Genomic DNA, 27,817 nt, shown 5'->3' on the forward strand with positions numbered 1-27,817 from the left:
CTCGACCAATATTAAACCCGCCATTTATGTCCAGTCGGACACAAACCAGAATTTATTTTCCCACTGAAATAAAATTCGGGAGAAAAAAAAAAAAACAACTAAAATCGTAACCAATAAATAATGGAATTATTTTTTCCGATTATATTTATCGTTTGTTTACGGAAAATATGGAATTATTTTTTTAATAATAAGTTTATAAATTTTAGTTGCTATTTATTAAATGGAATTCATATAAAATTATATTTGAATTAAAATTCGCAGTTTAAGTCGTGATGTTTCGGTTCATCTTGGTTCATTATCAAGTGATGTTTCGGTTCATCTTGGTCCATTATCAAGTGATGTTTCGGTCCATCCTGGTTTATTGTCAAGTGATGTTTCGGTCCGTTTTCTTCATTATCGGAAGATGTTTTAACCCATCCCTGGTTTATCAAGGTGATGCCTGGTCCATCCTGGTTTATTATCAAGTGATGTTTCGGTCCATCTTGGTCCATTATCAAGTGATGTTTCGGTCCATCTTGGTCCATTATCAAGTGATGTTTCGGTCCATCTTGGTCCATTATCAAGTGATGTTTCGGTCCATTTTGGTTCATTATCAAGTGATGTTTCGGTCCATCTTGGTCCATTATCAAGTGATGTTTGGATCCATTTTGGTTCATTATCAAGTGATGTTTCGGTCCATTTTGGTTCATTATCAAGTGATGTTTCGGTCCGTTTTGGTTCATTATCAAGTGATGTTTCGGTTCATCTTGATCCATTATCAAGTGATGTTTCGGTCCATCTTGGTTCATTATCAAGTGATGTTTCGGTCCATCGTGGTCCATTATCAAGTGATGTTTCGGTCCATTTTGGTCCATTATCAAGTGATGTTTCGGTCCATCTTGGTTCATTATCAAGTGATGTTTCGGTCCATTTTGGTTCATTATCAAGTGATGTTTCGGTCCATCTTGGTCCATTATCAAGTGATGTTTCGGTCCATCCTGGTTTATTATCAAGTGATGTTTCGGTCCATCTTCGTTCATTATCAAGTGATGTTACGGTCCATCTTGGTCCATTAGCAAGTGATGTTTCGGTCCATCTTGGTCAGTGGTCAGTCGTCACGTGAGGTCAGAGACCCTGAGCTGCTTTGGGGATTAGCGTGGACGGTTACAAAGCATGGCTTGCTTCTGCAGTGTTTTAAAAATTGAGGTTGGAGAGTTGAAGGAGGAGGTCTTGCTTCTCCAGGAGGTGATTAGAGGTTGGAAGGTCCATTCCCAATGGGTCTGGGAGAGAGTGTGAGGTGGCTGGAGTTGTGGGGAATGAGGCTTCTAGCAGTGAGGTGCAGTCTGTCTCTCGCGAGGAGGCTGCAGGTGGGGAGGTAGCAATGGCTACCAGCAGAGGTGCAGCCAGCACCTGCTACAAGTGGCGAGTGGTAACCAGTAATGGGAGGCGCATCAGAGTAAGGAAAGTTAAGAGTGAAGATCTGAAGGTAGGAAATCGCTTCTCTGTTCTTCAGGATGAATGTACTTCAGTGGCCAGTGAAGGTAAGGGTACTACTGCCCCTGCTAATGGAGGTAAGCGCATTCTTGTGGTTGGTGAATCTCAGGTAAGATATATTGACCGTGCTTTTTGTAATAGGAATAAGAAGATGAGAGATAGAGTGTGCTTCCCTGGAGCTGGTGTTGGGGACATTGTCAACAGGCTGGATAATATCATGTCAGGTAATGAGAACAAGCCCATTATCTGTCTCAGTGCTGGTGGAAATGATATTGGGAAGGGTAGGAGAGAAGAGCTGCTAGATAAGTACAGGTCAGCTATAGATTTCATTAAGTCTAAGGGAGGGATCCCAATCATATGTAGCATCTTGCTAGAAGGGGAGTAGGAAATGAATGGTTGTCTAGGGCAATTGGTGTAAATTGCTGGCTAGACAGATACTGCAAGGAACTTGCAATCCCATTCATTGACAACTGGAACAACTTTTATGGCAAACATGATATGTATGCAAGGGATGGGGTACATCTCTCTGGGGCTGGGGTGGTAGCACTTGCAGACTCGATTGAGAAGGCCATTGGTGAAATGCCTATGATTTTAAACTGATGGAAGATAGAGGTATGGGTGTGTGTGGGAAACAAGCAGGTTGCAACACTAGGGTTGGAAACAGTAAATGTATAAAAGGCATTCAGCATGAAGTTATAAATAAAGACAATAGATCAGGTCAGCAAACAAAGGGGGACAGCAGAGGGCAGCAAGGGACTAGCTCCCTTAAGGTTTACTATACTAATAGCAGGAGTGCAAGAAATAAGATAGACGAGCTAAGATTAATTGCAAGTGAAACATAGATATTATTGCTATAACAGAGACCTGGCTCAATCTGAAAGATAGAGAGATTCCCTCTGAATGTCACATACAAGGCTATAAATTATTCCACACTGACAGGGTCAACAGGAAAGGTGGTGGAGTAGCGAATGCATGTCAGAGACAATTTAAATTATTGTGTTAGACAAGATATTAAATTAGGAAGGTCAGCCACTGAATCTGTTTGGTTACAGCTTCGAGGGCCGAGAAAAACTAATTTGGGTGTGATTTACAGGCCCCAAATCTTGATAGGGGAGTGCAGTAAACTTCTATGGGACGAAATTGTAAGGTAATCATACGAAAATGTTGTGCTAATGGGAGATTTCAATTATGACAGATTGACTGAGTAATTTGACAGGAAATTTAGAGTCAGGTGACTTTTCTTGATACGATCCAGGATTGTTTTTTAAAATAGTTTGTGACAGAGCCAACTAGGGGAAACAACCTCCTTGACTTGGTTCTGCCAGTAGGGAAACACAATTAATAATCTGAGGTTAATGATGAGTTTGGGGAAAGTGATCACAAATCACTCAGTTTTAATATATCATGGAATTCCCTAATAAAGGCAATCAAGTCTCTGGTCCCTGACTCGCTTTCATTGATTTCATAGGACTGAAAAATTACTAGGTGGGTTGAATTGGAATGACCTGACTAAGGGTCAGGTAGGGGTGATGGCTGATGATATGATGCTTCCAGGGCATAGTTCAGCTGCCTCCCAAGTCAAATTATGTTCCAAATAGGGAAATCAAATCAAACAAAATGATCCTAAATTGATGAACAATAGATCAAAATATCTGATTGGTCAAAAGAGAGCATATATAGGCAACAAAAGAGGAGAGGGGCAATTAAGAAATCGATGTATTCAGTTAAAGAGAGAAATAAAAAGGGAATTAGAAAAGCAAAAAGAGATTTATGAGGCTTAAAGTTGTAAGAGAATCGAAGACTAACCCAAAAGGATTCTTTCAGGTAAACAAAAGTAAGATCAGGGACAAGATAGGCCCACTCAAAGTTCCTGGGTCAGCTTCACTGACAGTGATAAGGAAATGTGTATAATTTTTAACACATACTTCTTCTCAGTTTTTACACAGGAGGATACCAGCGATATTCCAGTAATGATAAATTATGTAGAACAGGACGATAATAAACTGTGCACGATTAGGGTCACAAGTGACATGGTCCTTAGGCAAATAGATAAATTAAAACCTAACAAATCCCCAGGCCCTGATGAACTGTATGCAAGGGTTCTAAAGCAGTGGTTCCCAAACTTTTTCAGCTTGTTACCCAATTTAACATGCCACATAAAGCATGTTACCCCTTTCACAAAATGTTGTTATTATTGATATATATGGCTAAACGTGAACGTATACAGCCTCGCATACTCTACAATCCTAGCAAACCATTGAAAACGTAAGAACCACACATGTTACTATACTATAAAAATTAATTATAGCTACAAATCTACAGTAACAGGGTAAATACTAATTCATATACTGCAAAGCAGTACACATACATACTTAGCTATGTCTACCCTCGGCTGATGCTCACAGATAAACTGACAGTGTGAAATAGAGGCAGCTCAGGAAGTGAATGACGCGTACTGACAGGTCGATCTGGGCACTGAGTGACTTTTGTCCTGAAGCATACTTGTCAAAATACTTTTGTTTCCACACACTTAGCTATATATTTCTTCTTTTTAATACTGTATATTAGTTTTTGTGTTTATTGTTATTTGTTTAACTTATTACTTTACTTATAATAGTTTAATTTATAACTTATATACTAAGACAAAGTTAACAATAATCCTCATACTGGGTAAATTGCATTGTTTTCTTTGATTTTCAGAATTCATAACTTTTTTCTGTCACCCTCCACCACTTCCCAAAATGGTTAAATTACCTTCTAGGGGTAATTTACCTCAGTTTGGGGGAACCACTGTTCTAAAGGAATGTAAAGAGGAGCTTTAGCACACCTTTGGCTAATCTTTCAACATATACTACAAACTGGCATAGTGCCAGATAAGTGGAAATGGCAAATGTGATACCTATTTTCAAAACAGGTGACAGGTCCTTAGCTTCGAACTATAGACCAATGCCTAACCTTCATAGTGGGAAAATTTATGGAATCAATAATTGTTGAGGCAGTCGTACCTACCTTGAAAAGCATAAATTAATCAACGAATCTCAGCATGGTTTTACAAAGGCGTTCCTGCCTACGAATTTATTAACTTTCTTCAAGGTATTTGAGGAGGCAGATCATGGTAATGAATATGATATTGTGTATATAGACTTCCAGTAAGGGCTTTTGACAGGGTCCCAAGCATCGAGACTATTGAGGAAAATTCAGCACATGGAATAGGAGGAGAAATTCTTTCCGATAGAGGCATGGTTGACAAATAGAATAGGCAGCAGACAGTCTGCATAAATGGGGAGAAATCAGAGTGGGGAAGGTCACGAGCGGTGTTCCATAGGGTCAGTGCCTGGGCCCCTGCTGTTCACAATCTACATAAACGACATAGATGAGGGTATAAAGAGTGACATCGGCAAGTTTGCCGATGACACTAAAAATAGGACGTCGAATTCATTCTGACGAGACATCTGAGCACTCCAGGAAGATTTGAATAGACTGATGCAGTGGTCGGAGAAGTGGCAGATGCAGTTTAATATAGACATGCAAAGTTGTAAATGTTGACAGGACAATAACCATGCCATATATAAAACAAATAAATGTAGATCTTAATATTACGGATTGCGAAAAGATTAGAGTTCTGGGTTAGCAGTAATCTGAAACCAAGACAACAGTGCATAAGTGTTCTGCAATAAAGCTAATAGAATCCTTGGCTTCATATCAAGAAGCATAAATAATAGGAGTCCTCAGGTTGTTCTTCAACTCTATACATCTTGGTTAGCCTCTTCATTTAGATTATGCTGCATGTCTTAATACTGCATTACAGAATGATATAAATTCTCTGAAAAAATGTACAAAGGAGGATGACAAAGTTGATCCCATGTATCAGAAACCTCCCCTATGAGGATAGACTAAGGGCCCCAATCTGCACTCTCTAGAAAGACGTAGAATTAGGGGGATATGATTGAGGTGTATAATGGAAGACAGGAATAAATAAAGGGATGTAAATAGTGCTGAAAATATCTAGTAGACAGGACTCGCAGCAATGGTTTAAGTTGGAAATTCAGATTCAGGAAGGATATAGGAAAGTACTGGTTTGGTAATAGAGTTGTGGATGATGGAACAAACTCCCAAGTACCGTTATAGAGGCCAGAACGTTGTGTAGCTTTAAAAATAGGTTGGATAAATACATGAGTAGATGTGGGTGGGTGTGAGTTGGACCTGATAGCTTGTGCTAACAGGTCGGTTGCCGTGTTCCTCCCTTAAGTCAATGTGACCTGACCTGACTAGGTTGGGTGCATTGGCTTAAGCCGGTAGGAGACTTGGACCTGCCTCGCATGGGCCAGTAGGCCTTCTGCAGTGTTCCTTCGTTCTTATGTTCTTATTATCAAGTGATGTTTCGGCCCATCCTGGTTTATTATCAAGTGATGTTTCGGTCCATCTTGGTCCATTATCAAGTGGTGTTTCGGTCCATCCTGGTCTATCAAGTGATGTTTCGGTCCATATTGGTCCATTATCAAGCTGTGTCGTTTCCGTCCTTCCTGAACCATTAGAACCACTGTCGAGTTATTATTCGATCCAATGAACTAGAGTTAAACTCCTGCTCCTGGGAGCTTTAAGACCCTTACGGGTTTACCGCTTCGGCGCGAAAATTACTGCAGTACTACTACTAACTACTACTAATAATAATCATAAATAAAAATAATAACAACGATAACAATATTAATAATAATAATAATAATAATAATAATAATAATAATAATAATAATAATAATAAGAAGAAGAAGAAGAAGAAGAAGAAGAAGAAGAAGAAGAACATAAGAACGAAGGAACACTGCAGAAGGCCTACTGGCCCATGCGGGGCAGGTCCAAGTCTCCCACCGGCTTAAGCCAATGCACCCAACCTAGTCAGGTCAGGTCACATTGACTTAATAATAATAATAATAATAATAATAATAATAATAATAATAATAATAATAATAATAATAATAATAATAATAATAATAATAATAATAATGTTGGTATTGGATGGCATATGTAGCTGTCATATCTTTTTCTTTGACCTGTCCTGACCCTTTACGACCTTTTCTTTGACCTGACCTTGTACGACCTTTTCTTTATCCTGTACTCACTCGTACGACCTTTTTTTTTGACTTGTCCTGACCTTACGACATTTTCTTTGACCTGTACTCATCTTATATAACCTTTTCTTTGACCTCCCCTGACCTTGTACTACTTTTTCTTTGACCTGTGCTGACCACTATATGACTTCTTCGACTAGTTACGACCTCGCTGTAACCAGACACGACCTTCAGGGCTCTGAAGGGTGACTGGAGGTCGTATTGACCCCTAATTTCTCATTAACGCTCAGGGCATATGATTGGTTTCTCCCAGGTCTCTGATTGCCTTGGCACCCAATGTGGCACCCACTGTGGCACCCACTGTGGCACCCACAGTGGCACCCACTGTGGCACCCACTGTGGCACCCACTGTGGCACCCACTGTGGCACCCACTGTGGCACCCACTGTGGCACCCACTGTGGCACCCACTGTGGCACCCACAGTGGTGCCTATGCTAACCTTCCTATGGTGTAGAAATATACCTAGTTGGACGAATCTTACTGTGGCTAGCTGGTCCAGTGGCTAACGCGACGGTCTGGAGTTTTGAGACTCTCTGACCGCGGGTTCTATCCCCACCCGTGGTATGGTTTGACTAGACTCACCTTCAGGTTGGTGGTGGACCTGAACTCTGGTAACCTAACTTACCTCCAGGTTGGTGGTAGGTCTGACCCCAGATGACCTGACGAAGCTGATGCCAGGTACATGATGAACCTCGGTGACCTCTTGCTGGTCACTCTCCGTCGGGGCCAGGTCATGACACTTGACCTCGAGTCGGGTCACGCCTACTACTGTGACGTTGCAGTCCCGGATTGGCTGAGGAGGATCTGTGAATATCGAGTTAGTGGTAGTGGTGGTGATAATTGTGGTAGTGGTAATGATTGTGGTAGTGGTGGTGATGATAGCGATTGAGGTAGAGAGAGAGAGAGAGGTAGAGAGAGAGAGAGGTAGAGAGAGGTAGAGGTAGAGAGAGGTAGAGGTAGAGAGAGAGGTAGAGGTAGAGAGAGAGGTAGAGAGAGAGAGAGAGAGAGAGAGAGAGAGAGAGAGAGAGAGAGAGAGAGAGAGAGAGAGAGAGAGAGAGAGAGAGAGAGAGAGAGAGTCAGAATTTATTATAGTCACATAAGAACATTTAATGCATTGGAGAGAGCAGTTACAGTATTCCAAGGGATACACAGCAACATCAAAACATAATCATCATCAAGGGATACTCACTGACACCAAGGGATGCTCACTAGGACCAAGGAATAATCACCATCACCAAGGGATACTCACCATCACCAAGGGATACTCACCATCACCATGAAATACTCATCATCACCGCGGGATACTCCCTATTACCACGGTATACTCACCATCACCAAGGGATACTCACCATCACCAAGGGATACTCACCATCACCAAGGGACACTCACCATCACCAAGGGACACTCACCATCACCAAGGGATACTCGCCATCACCAAGGGATACTCACCATCATCAAGGGACACTCACCATCACCAAGGGATACTCACCATCACCAAGGGATACTCACCATCACCAAGGGACACTCACCATCACCAAGGGATACTCGCCATCACCAAGGGATACTCACCATCACCGAGGGATACTCACCATCACCAAGGGATACTCCCTATTACCACGGGATACTCACCATCACCAAGGGATACTCACCATCACCATGAGATACTCATCATCACCGCGGGATACTCCCTATTACCACGGTATACTCACCATCACCAAGGGATACTCACCATCACCAAGGGACACTCACCATCACCAAGGGATACTCACCATCACCAAGGGATACTCACCATCACCAAGGGATACTCACCATCACCAAGGGATACTCCGTATTACCATGGGATGCTCACCATCACCAAGGGATACTCACCATCACTAAGGGATACTCACCATCACCAAGGGGTGCTCACCATCACCAAGGGATACTCACCATCACCAAGGGGTGCTCATCATCACCAAGGGATACTCACCATCACCAAGGGATACTCACCATCACCAAGGGGTGCTCACCATCACCAAGGGATACTCACCATCACCAAGGGATACTCACCATCACCAAGGGATACTCACCTACAAGAGTGAGCAGGTATGTACACGGGATCGTGGTACGACCCACGCTGTTGCGGGCGTAGCAGAACACTTGCGTGGGCGCCGTGGGCGTGAGAGTAACGCTGGAACTCCGTGGGTCGTGTGGGTGGACTCGGTGCTCCACCACACGACCTTCCGTGGGCGGCGTCTCCTTCAAGAGGTCGTCCCACGACCCCTGCGCCTCTCCAGGGCGGGTCGTAGGAGCCGCCCACGTCCCCGCCCCCGGTGGGCGGCCTGGGGTGAGGTCGATGAGCCCTGGGTGGCGGGGCGGCGGGGCGTCTCCGGTGATGATACCGCCTCTGAGGTCGTGGGTGGGTTGGTGGGCGGTGGGTGGGTCTGCCAGAGTCCAGGTGAAGGTGAGGTGGGTGGGGAGGGCGTCCATCCGGCAGGTGAGGCTGACTGAGGTGTTGGCCACCACCAGCACCTCGTGTTCACCTGGTTCATGGCACTGAGGAGGGTCTGAAGGTGGGGAGGAAGGTAGACATGTTGACGGAGAGGTGAGAGAGAGAGAGAGAGAGAGAGAGAGAGAGAGAGAGAGAGAGAGAGAGAGAGAGAGAGAGAGAGAGAGAGAGGGAGAGAGAGAGAGAGAGAGAGAGAGAGAGAGAAGAAAAGTAATGTTATATTAGTACAAGTCACTGATAACAAATTATTATTATTATTATTATTATTATTATTATTATTATTATTATTATTATTATTATTATTATTATCATGATCATGATCATGGGGAGCGCTAAACCCGTCGGGATTATACAGCGTCTGGGGGGTGGAAGGTATTCAGGCTCAATTCAGGGAACTGGAGCACAGATCCAATTCCCCGGATCAAGAGCCCCTCACCAGCATCAAGGAACCTTCCTGGGGGGATGATTAAATCAGTTTGGTGAATTTCCCGTATTACAACCGATACACAGTCCCACCTTGTGATAACTGATCTCATGAAATCAGATCCTTATTACTGACACGTAATAATGACCCAATGTCACTATGAACTTTACTAAATGTCTAAAAGTAATTAAACACACCTAAATTGATTGTGAAATGCAATTATATTCAGTTACATAACCTGCACGAACTGTATCACAGTAGACAACAAGAGTATTGCAGCCTTTCGTGGTAATGTATTCATTCACATTCCAAGAACCTCCTCCCCAAGGAGCTCATCACCAGTATTTCCATCCTTAAATCATTTGCCAAGACAACTGGCCAAGAAGAAATGTCTCTCTTAACTGTTGGTAATATTAACTAATGGATCTAAGCAGGAGTCTGCTTGAAGGTCTGTATCCGCTCTTGTTGTCACCTCCCTTGATTACAACTGTAACAACTATGTTGAGTAAGGTATAGCAATTTCCATTTGGGCTTCTACACTGCCAGCCAAATTGTTTACCATCCTAATGACCCTGAAGTTAACGATTCTATATTATCACTGAAGGCATGTAACTCACATAATGACTGAAGGCACCTAACTCACATAATGACTCTAGTGACTTGTTCATTCAAAAAGTCAAATATATACATTATAATAAAGAATGGATGAATGGATGTACAGTTGTTACAGATTCCATCAGACACTGAATTACTCCTTCATGATAAAGTTGACAAGTTACACAAAGTACCTTGAAGGGAAATATAGAATATAACTTAGACATGCATGTGCCAGTAATAACACTGAGAAAAGTAAATTGTGAATCTGAATGTCACAGTAATGCAGCAGTAGATCTACAACTATGATAACATGTACATAGATAAGCATATTTAGAGAGCAGGTTGTTATGAAACAGTATGATGTTGCAGTAGCCAGGCTTAGGCTTAATTACAAGTACTTCTGGCAGTTTGGTATAAGCACAAATAATGATCAGATTAAATGCAATGTGGTCAGCCTTACGGTCACTCTCTTAAATACTATGTAATGTTTTTTTTTTTTTGAGGAATATAGAGACAGACAATATAATAACCAGTGTGATATCTTAACTTATGACGACGTTTCTGTCCGACTTGGACCATTAGCAAGTCACACCGGAGAAGGGAAGTCAGGTTATATTTGAGAGGGGATGGGGGAAAGGCGTGGTAGAACGGGAGGAGGGAGTGGTAGCGCAATTAATTGCATTGGCACTTTCGTTGGCAAAATCTAATATTTTGCTGACAGTGCGTGTTTGTTGCTATCAGTGTTGCCAGATACTTTCTGTATGTGTCTGCTGATTTTAGTATGTCTTATGAAGTGTCTGCTGCTGTCAGTATGTGTCTACTGCTGTTTGCATGTCTCTCAATGGAGGGTTATTGGTAGAGATGGTGGTGATGGTAGCGATGGTGGTGATGGTAGCGATGGTGGTGATGGTAGTGGTGGTGGTGGTGGTGTTGGTGGTGATGGGTTAGTGGTGTAGAGTTATTGGTAGCGATGGTAGTAGTGGTGGTTGTGGTGATGGTGGTGGTGGTAGTGAGTTAGTGGTGATGTTGGTGGTGGAGGGTTATTGGTAGTGGTGTTGGTGGACAGTTACTGGTGGTGGTTGTGGTATGCTAAGAGTATATTACATTTTATTCGGCGTATGTCACACACTCATATAGACATGTCTCCCGACCAGTGAACCAGATGCTAAGGGTTTAACGATCACGAGCACCGTCATTATACCAGTACTTTGGTTCAACCAACCAATCACAAGCCTGCCAGAGCTGTGAAGCGATGTGGTACACTCGTGAAGTAGCTTTAGCAGCCTTTCCTTTCCTGCTGGTCGCCACAGTTCACCGTGTCTTATGCTTGCATTTGCCTTATTGTATATAACTACAACTACTGTACATCGGCTATATAGGTTGTAAATACCAGCTTATTGTTGGTACTTCTTCTTGATTATAATCACTTCTTCTTGATTATAATCACTTCTTCTTGATTATAATCACTTCTTCTTGATTATAATCACTTCTTCTTGATTATAATCACTTCTTCTTGATTATAATCACTTCTTCTTGATTATAATCACTTCTTCATGATTATAATCACTTCTTCTTGATTATAATCACTTCTTCTTGATTATAATCACTTCTTCTTGATTATAATCACTTCTTCTTGATTATAATCACTTCTTCTTGATTATAATCACTTCTTCTTGATTATAATCACTTCTTCTTGATTATAATCACTTCTTCTTGATTATAATCACTTCTTCTTGATTATAATCACTTCTTCTTGATTATAATCACTTCTTCTTGATTATAATCACTTCTTCTTGATTATAATCACTTCTTCTTGATTATAATCACTTCTTCTTGATTATAATCACTTCTTCTTGATTATAATCACTTCTTCTTGATTATAATCACTTCTTCTTGATTATAATCACTTCTTCTTGATTATAATCACTTCTTCTTGATTATAATCACTTCTTCTTGATTATAATCACTTCTTCTTGATTATAATCACTTCTTCTTGATTATAATCACTTCTTCTTGATTATAATGATTATAATTATTTTTGGTGAACGGAATACATCATTCTCTGCTGTCTTTTTGCTCGATCATGAGTGGTTATCACATTACTGCCAGGTGTGCAGGCCATATCTACACCTGTGTGCGTAATAGTGGTGTTGGCGGTGGCGATAGTGGTGGTGGTAGTAGTGATGATGGTGGTGGAATATTGGAGGTGGTGGTGGCGGCTGAGGGAAGAAGGGAAATTAAAAGTTGATGGCAGGGGAAATTATATATGTGGTGGCCTAGAATTTCTTGTCTTAGCAGGGAAATGTAACATGTGGCAAGGGAATTTATGTGGTGGCAGGGAAATTTATGTGGTGGCATGGAAATTTATGTGGTAGCAGGGAAATTTATGTGGTGGCAGGGAAATTTATGTGGTGGCATGGAAATTTATGTGGTAGCAGGGAAATTTATGTGGTGGCAGGGAAATTTATGTGGTGGCAGGGAAATTTATGTGGTAGCAGGGAAATTTATGTGGTGGCAGGGAAATTTATGTGGTGGCAGGGAAATTTATGTGGTGGCAAGGGAATTTATGTGGTGGAAGGGAAATTTATGTGGTGGCAGGGAAATTTATGTGGTGGCAAGGGAATTTATGTGGTGGAAGGGAAATTTATGTGGTGGCATGGAAATTTATGTGGTGGCAGGGAAATTTATGTGGTGGCAGGGAAATTTATGTGGTGGCAGGGAAATTTATGTGGTGGCAGGGAAATTTATGTGGTGGCAGGGAAATTTATGTGGTGGCAGGGAAATTTATGTGGTGGCAGGGAAATTTATTGTGTGGTGACAGGGGAATTTATTATTAGGTGATGGCAGACTAATTTATTGTGTAGTGGCAGAGGAATTTATTGTGTAGTGGCAGAGGAATTTATTGTGTAGTGGCAGAGGAATTTATTGTGTAGTGGCAGAGGAATTTATTGTGTAGTGGCAGAGGAATTTATTGTAGTGTACTATAAGAAATGTTATAATTTGTATAAGCAGCCAGAAGTCTTATAACAACCCGTGAAACTGATGCTACCACCATCCCCACCACCACCACTACCACTACCACCATCCCCACCACCACCACTACCACCATCCCCACCACCACCACTACCACTACCACCATCCCCACCACCACCACTACCACTACCACCATCCCCACCACCACCACTACCACTACCACCATCCCCACCACCACCACTACCACTACCACCATCCCCACCACCACCACTACCACTACCACCATCCCCACCACCACCACTACCACTACCACCATCCCCACCACCACCACTACCACCATCCCCACCACCACCACTACCACTACCACCATCCCCACCACCACCACTACCACCATCCCCACCACCACCACTACCACCATCCCCACCACCACCACTACCACTACCACCATCCCCACCACCACCACTACCACCATCCCCACCACCACCACTACCACTACCACCATCCCCACCACCACCACCATCACTACCACCAACCCCACCACCACCACTACCACTACCACCATCCCCACCACCACCACCATCACTACCACCATCCCCACCACCACCACTACCACTACCACCATCCCCACCACCACCACGACCACTACCACCATCCCCACCACCACCACTACCACTACCACCATCCCCACCACCACCACTACCACTACCACCATCCCCACCACCACCACCATTACCACTACCACCATCTCCACCACAACCACCACTACCACTACCACCATCTCCACCACCAACACCACTACCACTACCATCATCCCACCACCACCACTGCCACTACCACCATTCACACCACCACCACTACCACTACCACCATCCCCACCACCACCACTACCACTACCACCATCCCCACCACCACCACTACCACTACCACCATCCCCACCACCACCACCATTACCACTACCACCATCTCCACCACAACCACCACTACCACTACCACCATCTCCACCACCAACACCACTACCACTACCATCATCCCACCACCACCACTGCCACTACCACCATCCCCACCACCACCACTACCACTACAACCATCCTCACCACCACCACTACCACTACCACCATCCTCACCACCACCACTACCACCATCCCCACAACCACTACCAATACCACCATCTCACTACCACCACTACCACTACCACCATCCCCACCACCACTACCACTACCATCATCCCACCACCACCACTACCACCATCCCCACCACCACCACTACCACTACCACCATCCCCACCACCACCACTACCACTACCACCATCCTCACCACCACCACTACCACTACCACCATTCTCACCACCACCACTACCACAACAACCATCCCCACCACCACCACTACCACTACCACCATCCCCACCACCACCACTACCACTACCACCATCCTCACCACCACCACTACCACTACCACCATTCCCACCACCACCATTACCGCTACCACCATCCCCACCACCACCACTACCACTACCACCATCCCCACCACCAACACTACCACTACCACCATCCTCATCATTACCACTACCACTACCACCATCCTCACCACCACCACTACCACCATCTCCACCACCACCACCACCACTACCAATACCACCATCCCACCACCACCACTACCACCATCCCCACCACCACTACCACTACCATCATCCCACCACCACCAAGGGATGCTAGTGACCAAGGGATGCTAGTGACCAAGGGATGCTAGTGACCAAGGGATGCTAGTGACCAAGGGATACTAGTAGTAATGCTACTACTGCTGCCAGCAGTAGTAGCATTACTACTGCTGCCAGCAGTAGTAGCATTACTACTGCTGCCAGCAGTAGTAGCAACCACCATCCCCACCACCACCACTACCACTACCACAACCCCCTACCACCACCACTACCACTACCACCATCCCCACCACCACCACTACCACGACCACCATCCCCAACACCACCACTACCACAACCACCATCCCCACCACCACCACTACCATTACCACCATTCCCACCACCACCACTACCACTTCCACCATCCCCACCACCACCACCACTACCACTACCACCATCCCCACCACCACTACCACTACCACCATCCCCACCACCACCACCACTACCACTATCACCATCCTCAAAATCCCCACCACCACCACCACTACCACCACTACCATTACCACCATCCTCACCACCACCACTACCACTACCACCACTACCATTACCACCATCCCCACCACCACCACCTCTACCACCATCCCCACCACCACCACTACCACTATCACCATCCTCAAAATCCCCACTACCACCACCACCAATACCATTACCACTATCCCCACCATCCACCACCACTACCACTATCACCATCCTCAAAATCCCCACCACCACTACCACCATCCCCACCACAACCACCACTACCACTACCACCATCCCCACCACCACCACTACCACTATCACCATCCTCAAAATCCCCACCACCACTACCACCACCACCACCACCACCACCACCATCCCCACCACAACCACCACTACTAGTACCACCACACTCACTCTTACCACCAATATAACTATTACCATCTTTAACACTACCACTACTACCGCCACTTCCACCACCCCCAAAACTACCACAACCACCACTACCATCACTTCCACTGTTACCATCGCCACCACCACCACCACTACTACTGCCGCCACTACTATCAGCACCATAACCACCACCAGTCCTACTACCACCGGCAGTACAACCATTACCACCGTCAGTTGGTAAAATATTAAATTATCATAAACCATGTTTGTTGACACAGTGTTCTGTCACAGCAGCTGTGGCACTGTGTTGACACAGTGTTCTGTCACAGCAACTGTGGCACTGTGTTGTCACAGTGTTCTGTCACAGCAACTGTGGCACTGTGTTGACACAGTGTTCTGTCACAGCAGCTGTGGCACTGTGTTGACACAGTGTTCTGTCACAGCAGCTGTGGCACTGTGTTGACACAGTGTTCTGTCACAGCAGCTGTGGCACTGTGTTGACACAGTGTTCTGTCACAGCAGCTGTGGCACTGTGTTGACACAGTTTTCTGTCACAGCAACTGTGGCACTGTGTTGACACAGTGTTCTGTCACAGCAACTGTGGCAGTGTGTTGACACAGTGTTCTGTCACAGCAGCTGTGGCAGTGTGTTGACACAGTGTTCTGTCACAGCAACTGTGGCACTGTGTTGACACAGTGTTCTGTCACAGCAACTGTGGCACTGTGTTGACACAGTGTTCTGTCACAGCAGCTGTGGCACTGTGTTGTCACAGTGTTCTGTCACAGCAACTGTGGCACTGTGTTGACACAGTGTTCTGTCACAGCAACTGTGGCACTGTGTTGACACAGTGTTCTGTCACTGCACCTGTGGCACTGTGTTGACACAGTGTTCTGTCACAGCAGCTGTGGCACTGTGTTGTCACAGTGTTCTGTCACAGCAACTGTGGCACTGTGTTGACACAGTGTTCTGTCACAGCAGCTGTGGCACTGTGTTGTCACAGTATTCTGTCACAGCAACTGTGGCACTGTGTTGACACAGTGTTCTGTCACAGCAGCTGTGGCAGTGTGTTGACACAGTGTTCTGTCACAGCAACTGTGGCACTGTGTTGACACAGTGTTCTGTCACAGCAACTGTGGCACTGTGTTGACACAGTGTTCTGTCACAGCAGCTGTGGTACTGTGTTGACACAGTGGTCTGTCACAGCAGCTGTGGCACTGTGTTGACACAGTGTTCTGTCACAGCAGCTGTGGCACTGTGTTGACACAGTGTTCTGTCACAGCAGCTGTGGCACTGTGTTGACACAGTGTTCTGTCACAGCAGCTGTGGTACTGTGTTGACACAGTGTTCTGTCACAGCAGCTGTGGCACTGTGTTGACACAGTGTCCTGTCACAGCAGCTGTGGCACTGTTTTACTGGTATATTCAACACCTCCCTCTGTATCTCACTCCAGTAACCTGATATATTTTGTGCATATTAAGTGCCAGACCCTCGGGAATTTTCCTTGTATATATTGTAAAATATATCCGTGCTGTCCGTTGTAGAAGAGTACATTCCGAGTGCTTTCAGGCGGTGCCAATAGTTTAAATGTTTTACTGAGGTATAAGCGAGCAGGAAATGTTTTCCTGTGTATTTTCTAGCTCGGATATTTCACCTGCCTCGCAGGCAGATGTGAGGACTGAACTGTATTCTAAACCAGAGAACACCAGCGCTTTTACGTCTACTATCGTTTTCATGTTTTTTGTTAAGTTCTGATACACTCTGACTTTGATATTTATGTTGTTGTTATCTCTGAAGTTTGGGTCGTCTGATATTTGTATTCCAAGATCGTTCACTTGTTCCTTGTGTAAGAATGGTATATAATACTGACAAGATGAAATTAAGATACATGTGCAACATCTGGGTATCTTTATTGTAGACGTTTCGCCACTGGTTGGCGATACGTCTACAATAAAGATACCCAGATGTTGCACATGTGTCTTACTAGTTCCTTGCGTTCTACAAACAAATAGTTTCGCACTGTGTAGTCTTCTCTTGGTTATATTCGGCTGTAGCTTTTAACGTCTTTTCTTCAGTCGAAGAAAAATCAGTAGAGAGGTAAGGATGATGATGTCAGTCCATCGGCCTTGAAGAAATTTTGGGGTAGTCAGTCCTTCAGTCTGGAGAGGTATTCAGCCCCGTAGTCCTGAACTATAATGTGTCAAAGGCAGGAACTTTCCAATCTAAAGCCATGTTGACCTGGGTTACGTTGCCCATGTTGTCCAAAAATCAGAAAGTTGACTCAATATCCTCTCAAAGACATTTGTGGTGTGTGATGTTAGTGCTACTGGTCTAATTTATTTTTGTCATTGGTCCGTCACTTTTCTGGAGAGGAGCTCCAGTGTATCTGCATTATTTTTAGGTATCTGTCTGGGATTTCACTAAAATCTTATCTCCTCTTTAAGGAGTTGATAATGCCAGAGGTATTTTGACATGTCAAATCATGTCAAGATGGAATCATGTCGAGGTGCCTAGTTCAGTGTGGGTTTGCTGTCACTTTCATTTTCGAAGTCTTAGCAGTTTGTATTAATATCAGACATACAATTTACATTGCGGGTTCAGTTTATGAGAACACAACTATTCAGGTCTTCAACCTTCATGGAGTTGATAATGTTTCTCAACATAAATTCAAACTGTTCTTTAACGGGGATTCGTATAGTTATTTCTTGAATTTGACCATTTGTTTGTCAACGACCACACAGTGACACACACAACCACCACCAGTTGTATCACCAACACCAGTATTACCACCACCTGTATCACCACCAGTATCGCCACCACCAGTATCGCCACCACCAGCATCATTACCACCAGTATGACCAACACCAGTATCATCACCACCAGTATCATCACCCCCAGTATCATCACCACCAGTATCACCACCACCAGTATCATCACCAGTATAACCATCACCACCAGTATCACCACCACCACCAGTATCACCACCACCAGTATCACCAACACCAGTATCATCACCACCTGTATCATCACCACCAGCATCATCACCACCAGTATCACCAACACCAGCATCACCACCATCAGTATCACCACAACCAGTATCACTACCAACAGTATCACCACCACCAGTATCACAACTGCCAGTATCACCACCACTAGTATCACCACCACCAGTATCACCATCAGTATCACAACCACCAGTATCATCACCACCAGTATCATCACCACCAGTATCACCACCACCAGTACCACCACCACCAGTATCACCAACACCAGCATCACCACCACCAGTATCACCACCACCAGTATCACCACCATCAGCATCACCACCAGTATCACCACCATCAGCATCACCACCAGTATCACCACCATCAGCATCACCACCAGTATCACCACCATCAGCATCACCACCAGTATCACCACCATCAGCATCACCACCAGTATCACCACCATGACTATCATACACCACCAGTATCACCACCATGACTATCATACACCACCAGTATCACCACCATGACTATCATACACCACCAGTATCACCACCACCAGTACCACCACCAACAGTATCATCACCACCAGTATCACAACTGCCAGTATTACCACGACTAGTATCACCACCACCAGTATCACCACCATCAGTATGACCACCACCAGTATCACCACCACCAGCATCACCACCACCAGCATCACCACCACCAGTATCATCAGCATCAGTATGACCACCACAAGTATCACTACCACCAACATCACCACCACCAGCATCACCACCACCAGTATCATCAGCATCAGTATGACCACCACCAGTATCACCACCACTAGCATCTCCACCAGTATCACCACCACCAGCATCACAACCACCAGTATCACCACCAGTATAACCAGCACCAGTATCACCAGCACCAGTATCACCACCACCAGTATCACCAACACCAGTATCATCACCACCAGTATCATCACCACCAGCATCATCACCACCAGTATCACCAACACCAGTATCATCAGCATCAGTATGACCACCACCAGTATCACCACCACTAGCATCTCCACCAGTATCACCACCACCAGCATCACAACCACCAGTATCACCACCAGTATAACCAGCACCAGTATCACCAGCACCAGTATCACCACCACCAGTATCACCAACACCAGTATCATCACCACCAGTATCACCACCACCAGTATCATCACCAGTATCACCATCACCACCAGTATCACCACCACCACCAGTATCACCACCACCAGTATCACCAACACCAGTATCATCACCACCAGTATCATCACCACCAGCATCATCACCACCAGTATCACCAACACCAGCATCACCACCATCAGTATCACCACAACCAGTATCACTACCAACAGTATCACCACCACCAGTATCACAACTGCCAGTATCACCACCATTAGTATCACCACCACCAGTGTCACCATCAGTATCACAACCACCAGTATCATCACCCTCAGTATCACCACCACCAGTATCACCACCACCAGTATCACCAACACCAGTATCATCACCACCAGTATCACCACCACCAGTATCACCACCACCAGTATCATCACCACCAGTATCATCACCACCAGTATCACCACCACCAGTATCACCACCATCAGCATCACCACCAGTATCACCACCATCAGCATCACCACCAGTATCACCACCATCAGCATCACCACCATCAGCATCACCACCAGTATCACCACCACCAGTATCACCACCATCAGTATCACAACCACAAGTATCATCACCCTCAGTATCGACACCACCAGTATCACCAACATCAGCATCATCACCACCAGTATCACCACCACCAGCATCACCACCACCAGCATCACCACCACCAGTATCACCAGCATCAGTATGACCACCACCAGTATCACCACCACCAACATCACCACCAGTATCACCACCACCAGCATCACCACCACCAGTATCACCAGCATCAGTATGACCACCACCAGCATCATCACCACCAGTATCACCACCACCAGCATCGCCACCAGTATCACCACCACCAGTATCACCAACACCAGCATCATCACCACCAGTATCACCACCACCAGTATCACCAACACCAGCATCATCACCACCAGTATCACCACCACCAGTATCACCAACACCAGCATCGTCACCACCAGTATTACCACCATCAGTACTACAACCTCCCTCTTGGTATGGAGTACTGAAGGCAGTCTTGGTGCAGTGAATTCTGCCCTGTAATCAAGCCTAAAAATCCACCTTGGTAACAATCTATGTGGGCACTTTACTCTGCCAAAGGAACCAGCAGGCTGGTTCTTTCCAGCCGTAAGGGAAACAATCCAGGGATAATGTTCAGCAAGGCTTTAAATGAGCAGAGGTATGGAAGAGCTTTTTATATATATATATATATATATATATATATATATATATATATATATATATATATATATATATATATATATATACATAATGTCGTGCCGAATATGTAAAACTAGTCAATTAGCAAGAACTCATTTAAAATTAAGTCCTTTCTAAAATTTTCTCTTATACGTTTAAAGAAATATTTTTGTTTCATTTCTGTTAATGTAAAAAGTTTTAGTTTTGTACCAAAAGAACCTTAGAAAACTTACCTAACCTTATTATAACTGTAGGTAGCGTTACTGTGTACTTGCGTAGTATATTTAGATAAACCCAGGTACATTATACATACGCTCCCTTCTTGCGTGACGTCACGAGTCCCGCTCGTAAGAGCCGTAGGCCACAGTGTTCCTTCTCAGTTCATCGCTGGTGTATACTTGACGGCAAGGATTCTGGGCTTCTCCTCGAGACTCTCTTAATTATACGCCTCCAAACATCCAATGTGTGTATTTCTTACCCCAATATCTCCTCACAAACCCCATGACATAAGCGCAATTTAATTTAGCCTCTTCCAACTAAATATATTTTACATAAGTTTACAAAAATTTAATAATGAACAAACACAATGAAATATTTTTTTTTCGTTAGGTTAAGAGTGATTTTTGCGAAATTATTGCATATACAAATTTTGCATATACAAAAGCGTGCTCATGCACGCATTCTGGAAATCTAAGCCTCTCGCACACAAAACCTCCTGTACCCCTTCCCTCCAACCTTTCCTAGGACGAACCCTCCCCGCCTTCCTTCCATTACTGATTTATTCGCCCTCCAAGTTATTTTGTTTTGTTCCATGTTGTCCAAATGTCCGAACAACAACCGTAACAACCCCCACACCTCCTAATCTCCAAGATATGGATTCTCTACATAATATTCCCATCACACACTGCCCTCAGACACATCTCCACTTCCTTCAGCCTTTTCCTTGTTGCAACATTCACCACCCATGCTACACAGCCTATAAGAGCGTTGGTATCATTATACTCTCATTTTTTCCCTTCTTTGCTTCCATGGATAACGTTCTTTGTCTTTACTTTTTAATAGACCCATCTGCTGACAAGTCCACTCCTAAATATCTGAACACATTCATTTCCTCCATACTCCCTTCAATATGGTATCCAATCTTTCATTACCTAATTTTTTTTGTTATCCTCGTCAGCTTGTTTTTTCCTATGTTCACAAATTCGTCCACTAACTTCTGTAGCTTCTCTTCAGAATCTCCCAAAAGCACAATGTCATTAGCATAGAGCAACTGTGACAACTCCCGCTTTGTGTTAGATTCCTTATCTTTCAATTGCACACTTCTTCCCGACACCCGAGCACTAACTTCTCTTACAACCTCATATATAAATATATGGAACAACACGGTGATATCAAGCATCCCCATCTAAGTCCTGCTTTTACTGGGAAAAAAACTCTTCCTCTTTCCTATATACCCTAATCTGAGCCTCGCTATCCTCGTAAAACTTTTAACTGCTTTCAGTAACCTACCACCTATTCCATCCACTTGCAACATCTGCCACATTGCTTCCCTATCCACCTGTCATATGCCTTTTCTAAATTCTTAAATGCAACGAAAACGTCATTATCTTGATCTAAATATTGTTCACTTACATGCTTCAATGTAAACACTTGGTCTGCACATCCCCTACACATTCTAAAGCCTTCTTGTTCATCTGCGATCCTGCTTTCCGTCTTACCCTTAATTCTGTCATACTCAAAGGCTTATTCTCCTATATTTTTTTTTTGCATCTGTTTTGTCCCCTTTTCCTTTATACAGAGGAACTATGCACCCTCTCTAACACTCCTTAGGTATCTTCATACATTTATTGAAAAAAAGTACCATCCACTTCAAAAATATATCTCCACTTGTTTGTAACATTTTTGTCTTGATCCCATCAATCCCAACTGCTTTACCCCTTTATTTTACCCACAGCCTTAGGCATCTCTCCCATTCTCACAGCTAGCTCTTCCTCACTCCTAAAGGATGTTACAACTCCCTAGCCAATGCATGAAATCACTGCCTCCCTTTCTTCATCAACATTTAACAGCTCAAAATATTCCCACAATCTTCCCAATACCCCTTAGGCTAACTTAAACTATTTATATCACTCCAAAACCTTTTCCTATTATCAGCAAAATTTATTGACAGAACCTCACCCACTCTATCATTTGCTCTCCTTTTACACTCCTTCATCACTCTCTGAACCACTTCTTTACTCTCCATATACTCCTCCCTCCTTATATCACTTCCGATTTGCAAAAACCTCTCATATACTAACTTTTACTTCCTTACCACCCCATTTATCTCACCATTCCACTAATCGCTCCTCTTCCGTCCCATACCCACCCTCCTATATCCACAAACTTCTGCTGCACATTCTAACACTACATTCTTAAATCTTCCCCATACCTCATCAACCTCCTCATTACCTATACTCTCACTAGCTCATCTTTCTACCAATAGTTGCTTATTTAGTTTATAAACTTTCATCTCTGTTACTCGCTGATGCCATACTCCTTGTACTCCATCTACCGTTTTATTCTCGCTGTAGCTACAACTAAATAATAACATGATATATTCGTTGCTCCTCTACAAAAAATGCGCATCCAGAAGTCTACCCATCAGCCTTTTATAAACCAATGTATAGTCCAACAAACTACTGTTATTACGCCATGTCGTATACTTATTTATCCTCTTTCTCTTGAAATATATGTATATTACCTATTACCAAACCTTATTCTATACAAAATTCACTCAAAATTCCGTTTATCATTTCTCCTCGGCACCCCAGACTTACCACATCCTCTACAACCGTTTCTTAAACTTTAGCATTTATGTCCCCAACTGCAATTATTCTTTATTCTCTCTCTTCTTTTTCGCATCTGACCCTTATTTTAATTCACATAAGCCTTGAATTTATATGTTAATATTACCTCTTTTCTTGTCATAACTGATCCTTCAACATTATTACTTCATCTTCCTTAGCTCTAATTCTCTCAGATACACCTGATGTAATCCCATTTATTTCTCCCGAATTAAACTCACATATCTCCTTCAGCTTTGTTTCACTTAGAGCTACGACATTCGACTTCTTTTCATTCATTACATTTGCAACCAACTCTTTTTTTTATCAGCTGCACTGCAAGTTTTTCTTCTTTGTAAATTTAGTAATTTATACAGGATAAGGAGTTACTAGCCCCTTACTCTCGTCATTTTAGTCGCCTCTTACGACACGCATGCCTTACAGAGGAAGAATTCTTCTCCATTTTCCCATGGTGATGAAAGGAAATAAATAAGAATAAGAACTATAAAGAAAATAGAAAAAAGCTTAGATATACGTATCCATGCATGTATAGTGTGACTTAGTGTGAGTAGAAGTAGCAAGATGTGCCTGTTATCTTGCATCTTTGAGACACAAAGAAAAGACACTAGCACTGTGTAAAACAACTATAGGTTTCCGTTTCATCCGCATTTGACAGGACGGTAGTACCTGCCTGGGAGGTTGTTATCTACCAACCTACCACTACAGTCACAGTGGTAGGACGGTAGTACCTGCCTGGGAGGTTGTTATCTACCAACCTACCACTACAGTCACAGTGGCAGGACGGTAGTACCTGCCTGGGAGGTTGTTATTTACCAACCTACCACTACAGTCACAGTGGTAGGACGGTAGTACCTGCCTGGGAGGTTGTTATCTTCCAACCTACCACTACAGTCACAGTGACAGGACACAGTTATCTTCCAACCTACCACTACAGTCACAGTGGTAGGACGGTAGTACCTGCCTGGGAGGTTGTTATCTTCCAACCTACCACTACAGTCACAGTGACAGGACGGTAGTACCTGCCTGGGAGGTTGTTATCTACCAACCTACCACTACAGTCACAGTGGTAGGACGGTAGTACCTGCCTGAGAGGTTGTTATCTTCCAACCTACCACTACAGTCACAGTGGTAGGACGGTAGTACCTGCCTGGGAGGTTGTTATCTACCAACCTACCACTACAGTCACAGTGGCAGGACGGTAGTACCTGCCTGGGAGGTTGTTATCTACCAACCTACCACTACAGTCACAGTGACAGGACGGTAGTACCTGCCTGGGAGGTTGTTATTTACCAACCTACCACTACAGTCACAGTGGCAGGACGGTAGTACCTGCCTGGGAGGTTGTTATTTACCAACCTACCACTACAGTCACAGTGACAGGACGGTAGTACCTGCCTGGGAGGTTGTTATTTACCAACCTACCACTACAGTCACAGTGACAGGACGGTAGTACCTGCCTGGGAGGTTGTTATCTTCCAACCTACCACTACAGTCACAGTGGTAGGACGGTAGTACCTGCCTGAGAGGTTGTTATCTTCCAACCTACCACTACAGTCACAGTGGTAGGACGGTAGTACCTGCCTGGGAGGTTGTTATTTACCAACCTACCACTACAGTCACAGTGACAGGACGGTAGTACCTGCCTGGGAGGTTGTTATCTTCCAACCTACCACTACAGTCACAGTGGTAGGACGGTAGTACCTGCCTGGGAGGTTGTTATTTACCAACCTACCACTACAGTCACAGTGGCAGGACGGTAGTACCTGCCTGGGAGGTTGTTATTTACCAACCTACCACTACAGTCACAGTGGCAGGACGGTAGTACCTGCCTGGGAGGTTGTTATCTACCAACCTACCACTACAGTCACAGTGGCAGGACGGTGGTACTTGCCCGGGAGGTTGTTATCTACCAATCTACCTACCACTACAGTCACAGTGGCAGGACGGTGGTACCTGCCTGGGAGGTTGTTATCTACCAACCTACTATTACAGTCACAGTAGCAGGACGGTAGTACCTGCCTGGGAGGTAGTTATCTACCAGCCTACCACTACAGTCACAGTGGCAGGACAGTAGTACCTGCCTGGGAGGTTGTTATCTACCAACCTACCACTACAGTCACAGTGGCAGGACAGTAGTACCTGCCTGGGAGGTTGTTATCTACCAACCTACCACTACAGTCACAGTGGCAGGACGGTAGTACCTGCCTGGGATGTTGTTATCTTCCAACCTACCACTACGGTCACAGTGGTAGGACGGTAGTACCTGCCTGGGAGGTTGTTATCTACCAACCTACTACTACAGTCACAGTGGCAGGACAGTAGTACCTGCCTGGGAGGTTGTTATCTACCAACCTACCACTACAGTCACAGTGGCAGGACGGTAGTACCTGCCTGGGAGGTTGTTATCTTCCAACCTACCACTACAGTCACAGTGGCAGGACGGTAGTACCTGCCTGGGAGGTTGTTATCTACCAACCTACCACTACAGTCACAGTGGCAGGACGGTAGTACCTGCCTGGGAGGTTGTTATCTACCAACCTACCACTACAGTCACAGTGGCAGGACGGTAGTACCTGCCTGGGAGGTTGTTATCTACCAACCTACCACTACAGTCACAGTGACAGGACGGTAGTACCTGCCTGGGAGGTTGTTATCTACCAACCTACCACTACAGTCACAGTGGCAGGACGGTAGTACCTGCCTGGGAGGTTGTTATCTACCAACCTACCACTACAGTCACAGTGACAGGACGGTAGTACCTGCCTGGGAGGTTGTTATCTACCAACCTACCACTACAGTCACAGTGACAGGACGGTAGTACCTGCCTGGGAGGTTGTTATCTACCAACCTACCACTACAGTCACAGTGGTAGGACGGTAGTACCTGCCTGGGAGGTTGTTATCTTCCAACCTACCACTACAGTCACAGTGGTAGGACGGTAGTACCTGCCTGGGAGGTTGTTATCTACCAACCTACCACTACAGTCACAGTGACAGGACGGTAGTACCTGCCTGGGAGGTTGTTATCTTCCAACCTACCACTACAGTCACAGTGGTAGGACGGTAGTACCTGCCTGGGAGGTTGTTATCTACCAACCTACCACTACAGTCACAGTGGCAGGACGGTAGTACCTGCCTGGGAGGTTGTTATCTACCAACCTACCACTACAGTCACAGTGGCAGGACGGTAGTACCTGCCTGGGAGGTTGTTATCTACCAACCTACCACTACAGTCACAGTGGCAGGACGGTAGTACCTGCCTGGGAGGTTGTTATCTACCAATCTACCTACCACTACAGTCACAGTGGCAGGACGGTAGTACCTGCCTGGGAGGTTGTTATCTACCAACCTACCACTACAGTCACAGTGGCAGGACGGTAGTACCTGCCTGGGAGGTTGTTATCTACCAACCTACCACTACAGTCACAGTGGCAGGACGGTAGTACCTGCCTGGGAGGTTGTTATCTACCAACCTACCACTACAGTCACAGTGGCAGGACGGTAGTACCTGCCTGGGAGGTTGTTATCTACCAACCTACCACTACAGTCACAGTGGCAGGACGGTAGTACCTGCCTGGGAGGTTGTTATCTACCAACCTACCACTACAGTCACAGTGGTAGGACGGTAGTACCTGCCTGGGAGGTTGTTATCTACCAACCTACCACTACAGTCACAGTGGCAGGACGGTAGTACCTGCCTGGGAGGTTGTTATCTACCAACCTACCACTACAGTCACAGTGGCAGGACGGTAGTACCTGCCTGGGAGGTTGTTATCTACCAACCTACCACTACAGTCACAGTGGTAGGACGGTAGTACCTGCCTGGGAGGTTGTTATCTTCCAACCTACCACTACAGTCACAGTGGTACCTGCCTGGGAGGTTGTTATCTACCAACCTACCACTACAGTCGGTAGTACCTGCCTGGGAGGTTGTACAGTCACAGTGACAGGACGGTAGTACCTGCCTGGGAGGTTGTT

At 44.8% G+C, this 27,817-nt stretch overlaps 1 protein-coding gene across 3 annotated transcripts in view; it reads right to left on the bottom strand.

Annotated features, from left to right (window-relative positions):
- The window catches only part of LOC128693388 (uncharacterized), an 831,955-nt gene that overhangs the window by 61,460 nt on the left and 742,678 nt on the right, over positions 1–27,817 (bottom strand). For all 3 annotated transcript variants that reach the window (XM_070097363.1, XM_070097364.1, XM_070097362.1), the window contains 2 exons: positions 8,666–9,142; positions 7,222–7,400 (listed from right to left, as the gene is read on the bottom strand). In XM_070097363.1, coding sequence (XP_069953464.1) covers positions 7,222–7,400; positions 8,666–9,142 — 656 coding nt within the window. The remainder of the gene's footprint in view (positions 1–7,221; positions 7,401–8,665; positions 9,143–27,817) is intronic.

This window comes from Cherax quadricarinatus, chromosome 57, assembly GCF_038502225.1.
Source record: "Cherax quadricarinatus isolate ZL_2023a chromosome 57, ASM3850222v1, whole genome shotgun sequence".
Lineage (NCBI taxonomy): Eukaryota > Metazoa > Arthropoda > Malacostraca > Decapoda > Parastacidae > Cherax > Cherax quadricarinatus.